This window comes from Anomaloglossus baeobatrachus, chromosome 1 (assembly GCF_048569485.1).
Source record: "Anomaloglossus baeobatrachus isolate aAnoBae1 chromosome 1, aAnoBae1.hap1, whole genome shotgun sequence".
NCBI classification, from domain to species: Eukaryota; Metazoa; Chordata; class Amphibia; order Anura; family Aromobatidae; genus Anomaloglossus; species Anomaloglossus baeobatrachus.
The window spans coordinates 689,395,325-689,413,413 of record NC_134353.1 but is presented as its reverse complement, the minus strand read 5'-3'; the positions used below and the strand labels follow the sequence as shown (position 1 = coordinate 689,413,413).

General features: G+C 41.6%; 1 protein-coding gene across 2 annotated transcripts in view; it reads left to right on the top strand.

The window, feature by feature from the left end:
* PRODH (proline dehydrogenase 1) overlaps window positions 1–18,089 on the top strand; it is a 184,784-nt gene that overhangs the window by 31,111 nt on the left and 135,584 nt on the right. For both annotated transcript variants that reach the window (XM_075320217.1, XM_075320208.1), the window contains exon 3: window positions 11,884–11,918. In XM_075320217.1, the coding sequence (XP_075176332.1) occupies window positions 11,884–11,918 (35 nt within the window). The remainder of the gene's footprint in view (window positions 1–11,883; window positions 11,919–18,089) is intronic.

The following is an 18,089-nucleotide window of genomic DNA, read 5'->3' as shown; positions in this document are numbered from 1 at the left end:
CGGTCAGCAGAGAGCCCGCCCCCATGGACGATTTACAAAATTTACATAGCAAAAGGTACAAGTTTATAAAGTATTTAATTTGGTTTAAAAGGGGCCACAAAAAGTACAGGAACCTTGCGAGAATGCAGCCCACGAGCTGCAGAGGGGGAAACGTTTAGGTTTCAAGCTAAATTTCTGATGACAGGTTCCCTTTAAAGATCGAATTTGCTGCTTTCAGCAGATTTTTCTCAAAAATCATGTATTTGCTTAGAACATTCACTTGGGGAGAGGGAAAACATATGTTCAAATTTGTGTGAAACTGCGAATTTCAAGAAATTCAACTCCCTTAATCTTTTACGGATCTATCTACTCATCACTACGAAGACCCACAAGGCATTCTCCCATGACTCCCAATTTTTCTCATGGAGCGTCTCGCATTCTGCTCTGACAATTTAAGTCTTCTTGAACCTCGTTACTTCTCCTTTTGGTTGGCGCTTTAGGCAGCCATATCAGCATCTATAAGACAGTAGAAGTGGCCCGATTCTAACGCATCGGGCATTCTAGAATTTATTGTGTAGTTAATGTATGATTTTTTTTTATTATATAATTAATTATAATTTGTTGTGTAGTTGCCAAGTGTTTATGTAGGGCGCTGTAAATGTTCTGGGGGGGGGTGAGAGCGGTGTTGTTTGTGTGTTGCATTGTGTGGGTGGGGGTGTGGGTGTGTGTGTCTAGGAGGAGTAGTCCTGGGGAGGGAGGAGGATAATAGGAGGAGTAGTCCTGGGGGAGAGAGGAGGATAATAGGAGTAGTAGTCCTGGGGGGAGAGGAGGATAATAGGAGGAGTAGTCCTGGGGGGAGAGAGGAGGATAATAGGAGGAGTAGTCCTGGGGGGAGAGAGGAGGATAATAGGAGGAGTAGTCCTGGGGGGAGAGAGGAGGATAATAGGAGGAGTAGTCCTGGGGGGAAAGAGGAGGATAATAGGAGGAGTAGTCCTGGGGGGAGAGAGGAGGATAATAGGAGGAGTAGTCCTGGGGGGAGAGGAGGATAATAGGAGGAGTAGTCCTGGGGGGAGAGAGGAGGATAATAGGAGGAGTAGTCCTGGGGGGAGAGGAGGATAATAGGAGGAGTAGTCCTGGGGGGAGAGAGGAGAATAATAGGAGGAGTAGTCCTGGGGGAGAGGAGGATAATAGGGTGAGTAGTTCTGGGGAGAGAGGAGTATAATAGGAGGAGTAGTTCTGGGGAGAGAGGAGTATAATAGGAGGAGTAGTCCTGGGGGGGAGGTGTATAGGTGCCCAATGTGTGTGGGGGGGGCGTGGCCGAGCCGAGTGGCCAATGCGACGGTTGTCACTGTAATGACGTCATTTAGGAGACAGACAGAATAAGGCATATATATATAATATATATATATATATATATATATATATATATATATATATATATATATATATATATATATATATATATATATATATATATATATATATATATATATATATATATATATATATATAATATCATACATATTCCTTGTCTTTTGACAGCCAGCAGGGAACCAATCATGAGGCTTTTCATGTATAACCTAAAGCCAGTGCTATACTGGCACTATCAGGCTGATTCTATACATGCCTTTAGTGGTCAGCTCTGATGTTTTTAGGTTTTGAAATCCAAAAAAGTAATTTTATAAAATCTGCAGCTTCTTGAGTGACAGTATCTGAGAATCAGCTAATAAATAGCTGGGGGGATATTCAGTGATTCCCGCCCCCCTACCTGTTGTTCCTCCCTCTCTTTTATTTATGCTAACTTTTACTATTTACTAATTTCTTCACTAAAATGGCATCGGAGTTGGTGCCTGCGCATAGCGCTTATCTCTGGCGCCATCTTTGTGAAGATCATGTGACCTCCCCTCTGCTTTTCTTTTTCTTGCGGCTGAGAGGGTGGCGCATGCACCCTTGCATCTTCTGCTCTCTCGTGATCGTGAGAGTGTGGGCGGTCACAACAGAAGTGGAGAACAGCTGATCGGAGGATGCGATTAGCTGCAGAAGAGGACATTGTGCCAGTACATCGTGCAGCACCAAGACATCGTGCCAGGACAGTTTGCAGTGCCAGGACAGTTTGCAGCGCCAGGGCACCGTGCCAGCAAAGCAGCCTGCCAGGACAGCAGGATTCATCTCACCGTCTCAAAGGTATGTTCATATGCCTTCCCTGCTTCTGCAGCTAATTGCATCCTCCGATCAGCTGTTTTCCACTTCTGTTGTGACCGCACGTGCTCTCACGGTCACAACAAGAATAGAAGATGTGAGGGCGTATGCGCCGCCCTCTGAGCCGCAAGAAAAGAATTGCAGGAGGTCACACGATCTTCACAAAGATGGCGCTGGAGATAAACGTTAGGCGAAGGTGCCAACTGCAATGCCATCAAAGTGAAGAAATTAATAAATAGTAAAATTAGCATAGAGAACAGACAAAGGGAAGAACAGGCAGGGGGGCACTATGAATACCCACCCAACTATTAGCTGATCCTTAGCTGCTGTCACTCAAGAAGCTGCAGATTTTATAAAGTTTAATTTCTTGGATTTCAAAACCTAAACATCTGAGCTGACCGCTAATGGTATGTAGAGTACAGTCTGATAGTGCCAGTATAGCACTGGCTTTAGCTTACATATGAAAATCCTGATGATTGGTTCCCTTTTAACCTTTTAGTGACTAAGTTTTAGACCATGTGAACATGAGTAGTTTGAGTTTTTTTAACTTCAGTGTATATATAGCCAAAACCAGGAGTGGGTAAAAAAAATGCAGAAGTAGTGCACGTTTCTATTATCCTTTTTCCTCTGATTGCAAGCCAAAATCAGGAGTGGATCAAAGAGAGATAAAAAAAAAAACTCACCAAAGACTCAATGTGTGCACGTGTCCTTACTGTCTCCTGCCACCATCCATCCAAAAACCAAACACATAACTACCGTACTTTACAACTTAGGATTGTAGTATAAAAAAGTTACAGGAAAATTGTATCTAAAGCTTGTGGCATTCAGGTAATTTTATGATGCTAATATAATTCATAACCAGCAATTTTAATGCTTTAAGTGGCATAAAAAATGTTATGGAAAATGTTTTACTTATAAAATATATTGTAGGTTTCTACATATTTTTATCAGGCTGTGTCTTTTTAAAATTCCTTTTACAAAAGCATCCTTTTTTATGCTGTAAAACTAAGATTTTTGGCAAACAATACAATGAGAAATCCGTCTAGCACCCAGAGCGGAGATGTGACCGCACAGGGACCGGAATTAAGAGTGTCATTGTCAAGGACATGAACACCTAGGCCTGATTCCCAGTGAAGTTGTCTAGCAAAATCCATTTGCCTTAAAGATTAAAAATTCCAATTTCTTTAAGCTTCAATTTTCATTTCATAGGCATGAACGAATAGATACTTAAATTCTCCGGCATGGGTGTAGCTTTGTGCAACTTTTCTTCTATAGCTACATCATAATTTAACTTTTCTTTTTTTACCCTATTTTGGGTGGCATTTTTCATTCATTGGCATGAATAATGCAGCTTGTGCCATTTTCATACATTTTGTTTCAATCTGAACACGTGCATCTTAAGTTGTACATCTTTTTTTGTTTCGTTATATATTTTTTTTTTTCTTTCTTTAAAGCTTTAAGGTTTCAAATACTACAGAGGCATCTGAAACTATCACGCTGGTTTGAACATCTTTCATGCCAACCCATTAATAGCTAGAACAGGAGATCCTCATATCTTTGTCATTTAATCTTCACACCTGCTGAATTGACTGCCTCCTAAATCCCGTCTCGTTGTGTTATTCCAGCCTGTGTTCTTTTCCAATTTGATAAGACAGAAATCCTTATCTACACCTTTGCTAGTGTTTTTATGTCTCTACTCGGCAACATGGAGCACCACAGACAGTTTAACAAGCTGTAAGAGACAGGTGTTAGACAGCACTGTTGGTCTGGGAATAGCCTGCGTTCCTCCAAGGAAGAATAGATGGACTCGGAAATAACTGTAAGATGTGGACTTTTACAGCTTCTACCAGCGTACTTGTGACAAACAACTAATTTGCAAGAAATCTAATTTATACTTGTCATCTAGATGTACAGCACATGTCCTATACGCAAGATGTATTAGCCCGCATTGAGTTTACAGCATGAAAATGTATGAAATCCAAATTTCAGGAGGTCTTTGTTTAATAACCCTTCTGAAAATCAAGAAGTCATTTTAATTTTCTTCAACTTCTTCCACATTTTAAGACTCTTGTTTCTATCTCCTCTAGTGCACTCCTGGGTAAAGGCATGGAAGCAGATGTAGTGCACTCTTATGTACAGTTGCCTTTTTAATTATAAAGGTTTTTAGCTGTCCAACTTTCTCCCCGAGAAACGGCTAAATGTTGTGGCATCTGCTTCGCGAGGATACAGTAACAATGAACTGACAATCCAAAAACCGCAATGACAGATGCAGTCTCATAAGGCTCGCGTTCCCATAGATGTTTTCTCTTGTTTATCTCTTAACAATGTTAAGAATTCATTTTAACAAGTTCTTGTCTCACTTGATAAGGCGAGTATCCGGAGCATCCAACTAAATCAATGGGAATTACTAGATGCATATCCTATCTGCTTCCTGTAACCAGCGCTAATGAAGCGGAAGGACATGTTCTGCTCCTGCAAACGGTTCATACAAATTTGTGTGAGCGGCTATTATTTTACATTTTCTACCTAACTTTCATTTCATTTAGGCAGTGCGGAAGGCCAAGCTGAATAAAGTGCAAGAGAATAAGAAAAGCAGGAAAATTGTTAGTTTAGCTGCGTTACAGTAGAGCTCATTTAAAATTGTATAGTCCGAATTTTTATTAGTTATTATCTTATTAAAAAAGTTTAAAAAATCCAGTACTTTTAGGTTGTTTTTAGCCACTTTTTTTAATCGCGTATCAGCAGCATTGCATGAACAGCAATGAAATAGAACGTAATGATTTAACAGAATTACAAATTGAACTGATCTCAGAATGGTGCTAAATTAAAGTTGATGCAATATGGAAGCAGAACAATTTATGAAAGAAAATATATGTCGATTTGTGTGAATAAGCTCATACTGTGATAGACTATTGTAAAATGGACCAGGCCTGATGAGTCTGCATTAATGTCTTAGAGGGTAGAACCAGTAGTAGGAGGAGAGGGTTAGTAGTCTGCTCTGCTGACTTTTAGATTAAAAAAATCCAAAGGACGTTGTATATGATTGGACCATGCGGTTTATTGTCTATGCGTTTCCAATTTGAAGCAACTTCATCATGAGAGCTACAAAATATTGTGGTTCTGTGGATGAAGCTGGTTCAACTTTGAAATCCGTAGAGACTAAACCACATGGTTATATCATATGCAGCATCTTCTGAATTTCTTGAATCTAACATAATCAGCGCAAACTAATACTCCTATCCTACTACTGGTTTAACCCCCACGTTAGCAGAGCAGCGCTTTCTCTTTTGGTCTGCTCTGTCAATGCAATGTCACTGCCATCATCATGTTGATTGACAGCTGGCACCCCACCGTTAAGCAGCAGTGAGACAGCTGTTAATGAGCATGATTTGGTAGAGCAAAAGAGAAGAAGCTGCTCTGTCTTTGTGATGTCACTATAAAAAGGAGAATCCTCAGTAGGAGCAATTGGTGACCACCCTAGCTGGCGGAAATCATCATCAGCTAGAACAAGCAGGCAGTTGGACGACCCATATGAAAAAATAAAATCCCAGACAACTCCTTTTAATTTATTGCAATAAACATATGTTAAGAACAATGGGTTCATAAAGTTGATGGATTCCCCCCCCCCCCTTTTTTTGTTTTGGTTTTTTTTTTTTTTTAGCCCACGCCTAAAAAAGAAAAAAAATATATATATAATAGGTGTGTGTGTGTGTGTGTGTGTATATGTATGTATATATGTATGTATATGTGTGTGTGATATAGATATATATATTCTATATATATATATATATATATATATATATATATATATATATATATATATATATATATATATACATATACATATACATATATATATATATATATATATATATATATATATATATATATATATATATATATATATATATATATATATATATATATATATATATATATATATATATATATATATATATATATATATATATATATTATATATATATATATATATAATTTATTACTACTTCTTCAACATTAGAGACCAGTAGCCATCTTTGCTGGCAAGCACATTGCCAACCCATTATTTGTCAAATAAGCAGAGGACACTTGTGATGGCATGGCTGTTGGTAGCAGACCTCTATATACTGTACGTTGATGATCTGGGCATATGGTTCATTTTAACTCTTTGCTATCGCAAACTCTAGTCTTATTGTGAAATATTTAAAAAATGTTATGCAGTTGCAGAATAACTGCTCTGCAGATCAGCTCCTATTCTTTTCACAGAAGCTATTGTACAATACTATTGAATGGTGCTGGGCATTGCAGATCTGTTCAAAGTTCACATCCCGCTGCCATTTTAGCAAAATATCTGCTGATCTTTGAGGATTCTGGGTGTTGGACCCTCCCTGATCTTAAAATGATTCTCTTTCCTGTGTAAAACCTCTGTAATGGAATCAAGCAGCTTGCCATGTGCTGTATTGCATATAAGTTTCCAAACTACGTGGTCATTATTAGAGATGAGCAGACCCGTGGTTCAGTAACGCTTTCGATAAAGTTCAGTTGGTGACCCAGGCTTGACCTGAACTTTGATCTGTAAGCCCGGACCCCTTAGGAAGTCAATGATTGGGCAGCTCGGCTCTCCACCCACATGTAGCCATCTATAAACTGAGCATTTCTGGGTGAGGTAGGGTTTTTACCCCCAGTGAAAGCCATTCAGAAACTGCAAGCGACTCGCACTGGGCCTCGCATCGAGCGTACCTGAGCACCCCGATGCTCAATTGAGTGGTTAGCGTACCTACAGCACACGTACTGACAGGTGTTTTTTTTTTTTTTGTTTAAATCCGTGTTCAGTGCAAACCACTAACTTTACAGTTCAGGTACGCTTATCTCTAGTCATTTTAAACTAATTACGGATTTTTTTTTTCACATTAAATGCAGTTTAAAAAAAAAAAAAAGTGCAGAGGTTGCTGTCATCCATGCCCTTGAAATTCATCCTTAACTTGTTTTCAGCAGACAATGTCACGGTAGAGGTGATGCGTAACTGATTAAGTTGTTCCCACACTAATTTTCAGAACAGGGAATTTTAAGTCTCAATTGAATCTGTTTATCCCCATTAAAGTAGAGCAGTTGTGTGTGGATTCTGGCTTGACCACTGCTGCAGTCATTCTTTATGGGACAAATTGAAAAAGCTGAGTGCAGCACTCGGCTGCCCCATGGAAAATGAATGGATCAGTGGTCGACCACGCACATTGCCACTCCTTATAAAAGTGCCCCATTCTGCGGTGTTTGGACCCCCACCGATCGCTAAGTTTTCCCTTATACTGTAGATACGTGACACCTTGTTTTCTCTGTACAATACTTTTTTTTTTTTTTCTTTTTAGAGCTTATAAAGGAAAGCGAGATGACCGATATTTTCAATCACTCCTAATCCTTGTGTAGATAGACCTCCGTGAATTCTGCGTTTTTGAGTACTGGGAGCGTTCCTTTGCTGACAGAGCTCTGTTACAGATTGCTGGAGGCCGGTTCCCTGCTTATTAGAATGCTTGTTGCTAAATGTTTTACCAGTCTTCAGGCCCTTTCCTGTCTGCTGATGTGAATCATGAGATTATTATTCCACCTTACAGAGCTATGGACACGGTTTGTCTTTGTGCCAGAAATATTACATAACATTGCAGTGAGTGTGTAGTTTCCACACCCCTCTCACACCCCTACTTCTCATTGGTAGGGATGGAGGAGGCTTCTGTTACTTAACCTGCCTGAGACACATGACTACATTTACGTCAGTGAAGTTGCCGTCATATGGTTATCTGACACTGTGTTTCCCTTGTGCTGAAATCTGGTGTACATGTTCTGCCCAAAGCATTGACATTCATTATACCACATAGTTTAATGTTTACAATGCTGGATTGTTCCTGCAGCAGGAAGGTATCTGACCATTGGTTTAGAAACTGAAAAGTATCTAAACCTGCATTATCTCACCTTAACAGGATCTTTTTTTTTTGTTACTGAAGATATATATATTTTTTTTGTCACAATTAAGGTAAAAATCCAAGTGTACAGCAGATTAGAAAACTGGTGACAACTGCTTAATGCAAGACTTAGATGTCCTTTAAGGCTAGGTTCACATTTCCGTTGTTTTAAATTCGTCAGGTCCGTCAGCAACGGCTCCGTCGTTTTTTAGATGTCAACTGACGCAACGGATGTGCTTTTCACAGGATTCCGTTCACAGGAATCCTGTGAAAAAAAACCCCCAACTGATCCGTCGCGTCCGTTACATCCGCTGTGCGTCCGTTTTTTGTGTTTGGGAGAGCCCAGTGGGTGTGTCAAACATGCTGGGCATGCTCAGTAGAGCATGACGGAATCCAGCACTGGATTCCCTTGTAAGACGGATTACGACGGAATCCAGCACCATAGACAAACATTACAAGCTTGACAGATTCCTGCGCGGTGCGTTAATTTTGACGGCCCAAAAAACGTTACATTCTGCGTTGTTTCCGCCTGGCGGTCAGTCCAAAAACGACTGACCTCCCGCGCAGCGGATGCAACGCAAGGTCATCAGTCGCAATCTGCCACTAATACAAGTCTATGGGAAACAACGGCATCCGCTAAACGGATTCCGTTGTTTACCAGAGGCGCAGATTGTGACTGATACAATTCGGCCTAAATGTGAACCTAGCCTAAGACCGTGCAGTTGATCAGTAGGAACAATCCTGCTAAGCTGCCTATATGGGCATGTAGGTCATACAAAGTTACATAAACTGATTCCTTAAAGGGAACCTGTCACCAGATTTGGCGACTATAAGCTGCGGCTACCACCACTGAGCTCTTATACAGCATTCTAACATGCTGTATATAAGAGCCCAGGCCGCTGTGTAGAACATAAAAATCACTTTGTAATACTCGCCTAAGGGGCAGTGCGGTGCAGACTGGTCGGATGGATGTTTCCATTCTCCAGTATCTGTGCCTCCTTTTGGCCATCTTTGTCCTTCTTCTTCTGAAGCCTGGGTGCATAACGCTTCCTACGTCATCCACACTATCCGACATTGAGGTCCCGCGCAGGCACACTACAATACTTTGATCTGCCCTGTTCAGGGCAAATTAAAGTGCACCTTCGTAGTACCTCAATGCTGGCTAGTGTGGATGACGTAGGACGTGTCATGCATTCAGGCTTTAGAAGAAGAACCAAGATGGCCAAAAGATACTGGAGAATGAAGACATCCATCCGACTAGTCTGCACTGCACCGCCTCTTAAATCATAATGAGAATTACTAGTGTATTACATATAATGACTGATAGTCTGCTCTTCTGATCTAACCGCAGAGTTTTCTGTGATTACAGTATTGCTTTTAAAATGAAAAAAAAAATCTCTGCAGTTTTTAAATCTTCTCACATTGTGTTAGCAGTGGAGCTGTTAGCAACTAACACTTCTTCAGCTTCCATCTCGCAGACATCCAGTATATGGGAAGGGGGAGTACAGCTGAGCAGACGACACTGCTGGAGGAGATGTAGATTTCTAATGAGAGCAAGCTCAGGTCTGCTGTGCTTCATATTAGTGATAAATTTAGGATGATATTTTTTTGCAATCGATTTGTAAAAATATCGGAAATTTGGTGAAAACGTTGGTAGGTTTTTCATATTTCAAACATTAAAATGCTATGCCCTTAAAGGGAACCTGACAGCAGATTTGGGGCTTATAAGTTGCGGCCACCACCACTGAGCTCTTCTACAACATTCTAACATGCTGTATATATGAGCCCAGGCCGCTGTGTAGAACGTAAAAATCACTTTATAATACTCAATTAAACGGTCGCTGCGGTGGAGTTGGGTCATATGGGCGTTTTCTCTTCTCCAGTGCCGGCGCCTCCACTTTCGGCCATCTTTGTTGTCGTTCATCTGAAGCCAGAGTGCATGACGTCCTCCACACTCGCTGGCATTGAGGTCCTGCGCAGGCGCACTTTGATCTTGCGCAGGGCAGATTAAAGTATTGTAGTGCGCCTGCGCACGACCGGTGACTGTGTATGACGTAGGATGCCTCATGCACACAGGCTTCAGAAGGAGGATAAAGATGGCCGAAAGAGGAGGCGCCGGCACTAGAGAATAGAGACGCCCATATGACCCAACTGCAGTGACAGTTTAGGTATTATAAAGTGATTTTTTTTTTTTTTTTTTTTTTTTTTTTTAATGTTCTACACAGTGGCCTGGGCTCTTATATACAGAATGCTGTATATAAGAACCCATGGTGGTGGCCGCAACTTATAGGCTCCAAATCTGGTGACAGGTTCCCTTTAAACCAGAAAGTTGTGTCATACAAAATAGTTAGCGTTTAGCACGTTTACTTTACATCAGCATGATTTTTTTGAAATGTACTTTTTTTTTTTTTTTTTAAGAAGGGTTAAATATAAACTTGCACAATTGACCCCATTTTGGAAACTTCCTCTCGAGTATTTCATCTAGGGAATTAATAAGCATAACCATTCGTCTAATATTATTCAATTCTGTGAATCGCCTGAATAAATGAAAAATTAACATTTTTACCACAAAATTCTTGATTTTAGCTACAGATTTTACATTTTCACACCGGGAAATGGGTAAAAATGACACCAAAATCTGTCACACATTTTTGGCTGAACATGGTAAGAACACCATATGGGAGCCACAAGTCGAGACTCTGGAGGGGAGGTGCATTATTTGACTCTTCGAGTACAAATGTTAATACATTAGTTTACCGACTGCATATACGGAACCCTTAATTGTGAGAAGATCAGAATCCCCCCCCCCTCAAGTGACTCAATTTTGGAAATTATACTCATCTTGGAATCTACAGGTGTAGCAACAACAAACCGCAATGAGAGAGAGATACAGAGTGAGAGAGTAAGGGATATAGAGGGAGAGCGAGACATAACAGAGGGGGGCAGAGACATATACAGAGAGCGAGAGACTTGTACAGAGAGAGATACAGTACTTCTGATCATGCGCACTAAGCCTAAACCCGGCGATGACGCTGGGCAATGCCATGTGGATGTGCTAACATGTTAAGAGGACAAATTAGTTGAGGGACTTAACACTCTTGCGACTAGTCCCTGCGCTCATTAGCATATCATAAGGGATCTTTAGAAATACTCTTACTAAAGATCTCTTTATTTATGCTTCTATATTCTGGGACAGTTAGGCAGAGACTGGCAATATGCACCCAGAACTGCTCATGGTTCTGGGTCCATATTACACCTGACAGGTTCACTTTTAAAGAGAAGCTGTCAGTTGATTTGTGCAGCCCGAGCCACGGGGAGCATGTATTACACTGGCTATGTTCTTAGAGCTGTGTATGTTTTACGCTAAATGCTGTGGCATTGAAAAGTAACTAGGGACCATTTACCTAGCGCAGGTCTCCAGTGGGGACAGACCTGTCAATCTAGGGGAGCGGGGATATGAGAAGCTGCCAGGAACTTGCCATGGACTAGTCATCTGAAATGCATTGGCCCCAGTCAGATTTTCAAAGTAGAGGAATGAATACAGGAAAGTCCATTTATCTACATGGTAAAGAAATGAAAAACTTCCCATAAATATCACAATTACCTGTTTTTGTTTTTTTTTGTTTTTTTTTTTTTTTCTTTATTTACCTGTGTACAACCACTACAGTACATATTGGCAATGTTTATTTTATTGTTTGTGTATTTTATGTTGTTTTTTTTTGTGATTTTTCTGTTTCCTGCTTTTGTCTTCCAGGTCTTCTACTGCTGAAGTTGAAAAGGAAAATCTTGGTAAGACTTATTCTAGTTACCGTTTTATAGTGCTTGAAGTATGTACAAAACAAAATTGGATTTAGACCAGTATTGGCCGGACTGCAAAGGGCATTGACACCGATGTGCTGATCATACACTGGCGTCAGATTACATCACACTACTGAAGATGTTCCTACTCTTCCAGATTAGTTGGGAGCTCATGTTATCTCATTCTGAACTCCAATTACGCAAGTCCGGCATGACTTCTTAAAATAGCACCGATGGAATCCTGTTTTATCCACTTTCAGGTAGCGTAGTTGGTGAAAAACAAAAATACTTTATATGCAGTTCAGTATAATGTTATGTACTGTATATCAGTCTTGTGTAACTGACTAAAGGCTTATTCCAAATTCTAGCTCTGTGTATATGTTTAGCTCAGAGCACATTGTCAACTCTCCTGACATATCTGTATTAATTAATACTTGCAAACCCAATAAACCACTTAAATGGAACCTTTCACCTTGAAAAATCCTATTTACCTCCAGATATAGGATTGACCTCCACGTAAATAGAAGTACAATGCTTTCTGACCATCTTACTGAAAGTGCAGCTACAAGGACAAAATGAACGTCTTATTTCCTCACGGAAACTGACGCCCTTGTTAAGGAGGCCTGCACAGAGCGGCTTTTATCAGCGTTCACAAGTAAAGTAAGCATACCCTGGCACTTTGTACAGACACTTGTGCTGAGAGAGCTGTCAGTACATGCTGTCAGTCAAAGTGCTGGGGTGTGCTTACTCAGTTGCCAATTTATTCTCAGATTTTCCCTTCTCTCAGGACAGCACCATCAGAGAGAAGTCTGTCCCTCCAGGACCGGAAACCCACTAAGGCTATGTGTCCACGATGCGTTTTTACTTGCTTTTCTGCAGCGTTTTCAACTGCACCTTTTTAATGCCAAAATGCATGCGTTGTGATTTCCCAGCAAAGTCTATGAGAAATGGGGATTTCTTGTGCCCACCATGCAGTTCAAAACGCTGCGTTTAATTTGCATATTTTTGGGCAAAAACTCAGCGTTTAAAGAAGCAGCATGTCAATTGTTTTTGCCATTTGGGCTGTGTTTTGCTAACATTGAAGTCAATGAGAAGTTGCAAAAAGCAACCAACATCAAAATTACAGTTTTACCTTCTTTTTAGGTGCAGAAAACATGCGTTTTGGACATTAAAATAATGATTTCATATGTCCCTTTACACACACACACATAGTCCAACAATTAAAATAAAGAAAAATATTAATTTATTGCTATTTTTGCTATAAATATCAAATTACCACTTAAATTTTATAAAATAATCTATTTCAATTATTTATCTTAAAAATATAGATTCGATTCTTTTTTTTCTATTTTTTTCATTGTGTTTGACTGTTTAAACTTTATTAAGCAGTGTCTTTATGTTCAAAACGCATCTGTCAAAACGCAATGGAAAAGCATGTAAAAAGCGCTAAAAAAGCATCAAAAACGCGGGAAAAAAACGCATGCGTTTTTAGCGCTATTTTGTGGTCAAAAGCAACTTTGGCAAAATCAATTACTGCCAGAGGATGCGTTTAGAAATGCAAGTACCTCGACGCATCGTGGACACATAGGCTAAGATAAAAGGCTGCACCTCTCCTGCGCATCAGTTTCCTGTCCTAGATGGGAGATCTCACAGCTGGCAGTTCAGGATGTCCTAGAGTAGAACAGACGCTGTAAGTGCTGCCGTGTCATCGAATTTCGGCCCTAGAAGCACCTCCCCAGAGCTGCTGTCAATCTGCGGTGGTGGGCGCAGGCATAGGGAATCGGACTGGGTTTTCTGCCTGGCGTCGCCCCGAGTCTGCATGTGCACATGGCTCCCACCTTCCACATTGGTAGCCCTGTCATGAAGCACACTGGGGTGAATAATCCAGAAAGTGCCAGCATCTTGACCTTCGGTGCGTACGTGGACCGCTGCAAGATGGCGCGCTCCATTGCTAAGCTTGGCACGTCGAGCCCATAGTTCATTTTATCTGGGTAACTGTGTTCATGCTTCCTCCTATGATAGAGTACTAGCAGGGCGAGGGAGAGCAGCAACAAGCTCGTCCAAGAGTCAGTGGGGACAGTCACTCTAGCATGAGCGCCAGCAGGACCAGACAGAGATACAGGGAGTTCAGAAAGGATCAACCTTGTGACCTTGTCCAACCTCCAGATCCGGTATCTCCAGGTTTCATGGGGGTTAAGTGATCTCTTATATTTTCTAATAGGAGTCACCCTTGTCTTGTGCTTCCCTTAGGAGAGGCCTAGGAAATTAATGGCAATGTTAAAAGGTTCGGTGTGCGCCATATTTAAAAGCCCTCTTCCACCTAGGGTGCAGAAGGATTTTTGTACGTTATGCAAACAAAAGAATATCACTTAGGAGGCCCCAGACTTCTCTTCAAATTTAAAATCCACAATAAGGGTGGAAGTGAATGAATCCTTTAAATAATTTGGCAGATATAAGAAGGGTAAAAGAAGCCGCAGATCCTCAGGTCCGGTAAATAGTTCCAGCTTAGGATCCACCTCCTCCTCGTTGTCCTCTTCAGATGAAGGGTAGGTGGCAAGAAATGATTCAGTGTTACAGAGACCAGCTGCCTGGTCAAAGCGGTTAGGTCCACTATGGGGCTGGTTGAAACTAGAGGGCCGGAATCTGTAGAGGATGTAATTTTTGGGGGATTGGAGCAAAAGAAAAGACGTTCATTTTTGGAGCTTAAATGATCACTTGGATAGAAGGGCAGATAGCTATCTAAAAGGTTCCTGTGAAACTGCTTTGGGGTCCTTAAGACCCTCCATTGCAGTGACTTTTATGGCCAGATCTCTGATGGCATGACAGCAACAACTTAGAGGCAGCACGTCTGGAGAAGATTTCCTATCCACTCTACCCTTATTGCAAGGAGCAGCAGCCTTCCAAGTGGATGCATCGGCAGATACTATGCAGCTCTCTGAACAATCTGCTGCCCTGTCCAGCTCTGCTAGAATGGCCTTGTGGCTCAAGTGTTGGCCTAGGGATTCTCAGTCTAAGGCTAGGCTATGTTCAGTCCCTTGCGAAGGTGATTTTTTTTTTTTTTCCCCCGCAGTGCTTTAGATGATATACTGGAAAAGGTGGGAGACAAAAAGAAAAGGTTTGCCACTTTCCCAAGCGCCCCCTTTAAAAAGCATTCCTTTCTTCTGAGGACAAATATATCGGGAGGAAGCCTCCCAAGAATCACGAGACCTGGGGAGATGAGAAAAAGAGGTTCCTGTTTTATATTTGGCAGTCCCTCCTTGCAGGGTAAAAAGGCTGCCCAATGACTCCATCATCCAGGTGCGGGGGGGGGGGGGTAATCATTTCTCCCAGCTTGGCAAAAAATATTTTCCAGCAAATGGAATCTGAACATAATAAAGGGCGATTTAAAGTATCATTTCTCTCGCCCCCTCAGGGGTCCCTAATTATAACATTTTTCAGGAAGTCACGTGACAGTCATCTAGCTCTGTAGGGGGAAATCATGTCTTTGGGGTGGAAGAACATCTTCACATTGGTTACCAAAACACAGGAGGGGACAGGGTTTTATTCCCCTCTTTTTCTAATGAAAATAAGCCTGACGGATCCTACAGAGTCATCATCAACTTAAAGAGAATAAACAGATTTCTAGTTCACCGTCCATTCAAAATCGATTCGATAAGGACTGCAATAAACCTGTTCCTGGGTTGCTTCATGGTTGTATTGGATTTAGAGGATGTCTAGTCACCGTATATTTATCCAAATGGCCCCCCAATTAGGAATATGTCAGACTGTTTTATTTGGACTTTTATCTAAAATGTAACTTTTTAGATATTTGAAAATACTTTTTATAGTGTCCCTATGGTTACAACTAATATAAACTTAAGTGCTATGTGCTTGCTAAAATATTGATCCACCTTATTGTAATGATATTTATTCTACTTGCTAATGCAGGGTGTTTTTAAATATGCCATACAAAATAACTCCATATTAGAATAGTCCTCCCAGTGCAGGGTTATATTAGGCTATGTGCACACAGTGCGTTTTTCGCGGCGTTTTTGCACGTTTTTCGGGTGCGGTTTTGGCCTCCAAAACTGCATGACTTTGCTTCCCCAGCAAAGTCTGAGTTTTCAATTTTGCTGTCCGCACACAACTTTTTTTTTTTTTTTTTAGCTGCGTTTTTCAGCTTAAAAAAAAAAAAAAAGACATGTCAGTTCTTTCCTGCGTTTTTCTGCGTTTCCCCCCATGCAATGCATTGGAAAACCGCAGAAAAACGCAGAGATCAAAAACGCAGCCAAAAACGCACCAAATCGCGGTAAAAACGCATGCATTTTTTGCCGCTTTTTTTGACGTGGGTGCGTTTTTGTGCGTTTTTAGCAGCCAAAAACGCAGCGTCAAAAAAATGCAGTGTGTAAACTTAGCCTTAACAGGACAGGTATAGCCTGTTGATAATCCTAATCCCAAGATTGATGTTGATGCTCTTAAAAGCCTGTATTAGACAATACATTTCTTGGCATTTGTACCAGTCACCCATTTAAATGCATCACCATTTCATCAAATGGATAGAATGAAGAAATTCTCAACCTGATGTTGGTATGTTGTTGAGCACGTATTTCATCAATCCAATGCACTCTGAGTGCATATCAAATTGATGTAACTCTTGGCACCAATTTAATATCTGTACTCTGTGTACCTTGCCAGCACATCAGACAGCTTACCGTATATCCTAAAGTGCCCTTTCCTGTCTAACATTTTGTCTGCATTTGCGATGGCTGCCCACATTCATCAGGGGTAATGGCAGCTTATTCTATTCGATGCATTTGATGGTGTACTTTTGCGATAACATGTCGGCGTCATAGCTAGCCACTACCGGCGGCTAATGAAACCTCCCTTTATGGATTCGAAACTCCCGCCCCATTCCACAGCGGCCAACCGAACCAAGCTGTCTCCGCTTTAGGGTATGACTGGGATGGTTTCTGTTGGAATGGAGCAATAAGGGGCGGCGGTCGCAGTCCCAAATGGCCAATGGTGTGACTTAGAGAGTCCTGTTAGGCCAATAGTTATGTGCCCCAGCAATCGCCATGCAGGGGCATAATAGTTATATACCTACAACATCCATATATCTTTCAGTGGTCATCTTAAGGCCCCGTTACACGCAACAACATATCTAACGATATATCGCCAGGGTCACTGATTCCGTGACGCACATCTGGCATCGTTAGCGACGTCGTTGTGTGTGACACCAACGAACGGCCGTTAACGAAAATCAAAAATACTCACCTAATCGTTGATCGTTGACACATCGTTCACTTTCAAAATATCGTTGATTGTTGAGGTCGCAGGTTGTTTGTCGTTCCCGAGGCAGCACACATCGCTACGTGGGGATCGCAACGTGTGACACCTCGGGAACGACTACAGCTTACCTGCGGCCGCTGGCAATGAGGAAGGAAGGAGGTAGGCGGCATGTTACGGCCGCTCATTCCGCCCCTCCGCTTCTATTGGGTGGCCGCTTAGTGACGTCGCATGAACCGCCCCCTAAGAAAGGAGGCGGTTCGCCGATAGCAACAGCGTCACTAGGCAGGTAAGTCCATGTGACTGCTCCAAACGATTTTGTGCACCACGGGCAACTATTTGCACGTGACGCACAAACGACGGGGGCGGGTACGCTTGCTAGCGATATCGTTAACGATATCGCTGCGTGTAATGGGGCCTTTATTGGCATGCTTAATAGACTTGCTATATATACTGTAATTACAATGGATATTTGATTGGCATGCATTAAGATAAAAAAAAAACAAAAAACAACAAATCCCTATGGACGTAGTAGGTAAACAACTATTATGGCCCAGCATGTATGGGACAGAATGGCAATTGCTGGGGCAGACAATGATTAGCCCAACAGGATAATCTAAGCCATACCATTGGCCATGCCATACCGCGACCGCAGCCCCTCTTTGCTCCTTTCCAACATGAGCCATTCCCGTCATTATGCTAAAGCAGAGACCGATTGGTGCGGTCGGACGCTGTGGAAGAGGACGGGAGTTTTGATTCCATAAAGGGAGGTTTCATTAGCCGCCGATAGTGGCTAGCTATCACTCTGGCATGTTATTGCAAAAATACTGTCAAGGATGTGTCACGTGTGACAGTCATGTGATTTCTGGCTATCGAAGGTCACAGCGTCTGGCTGAG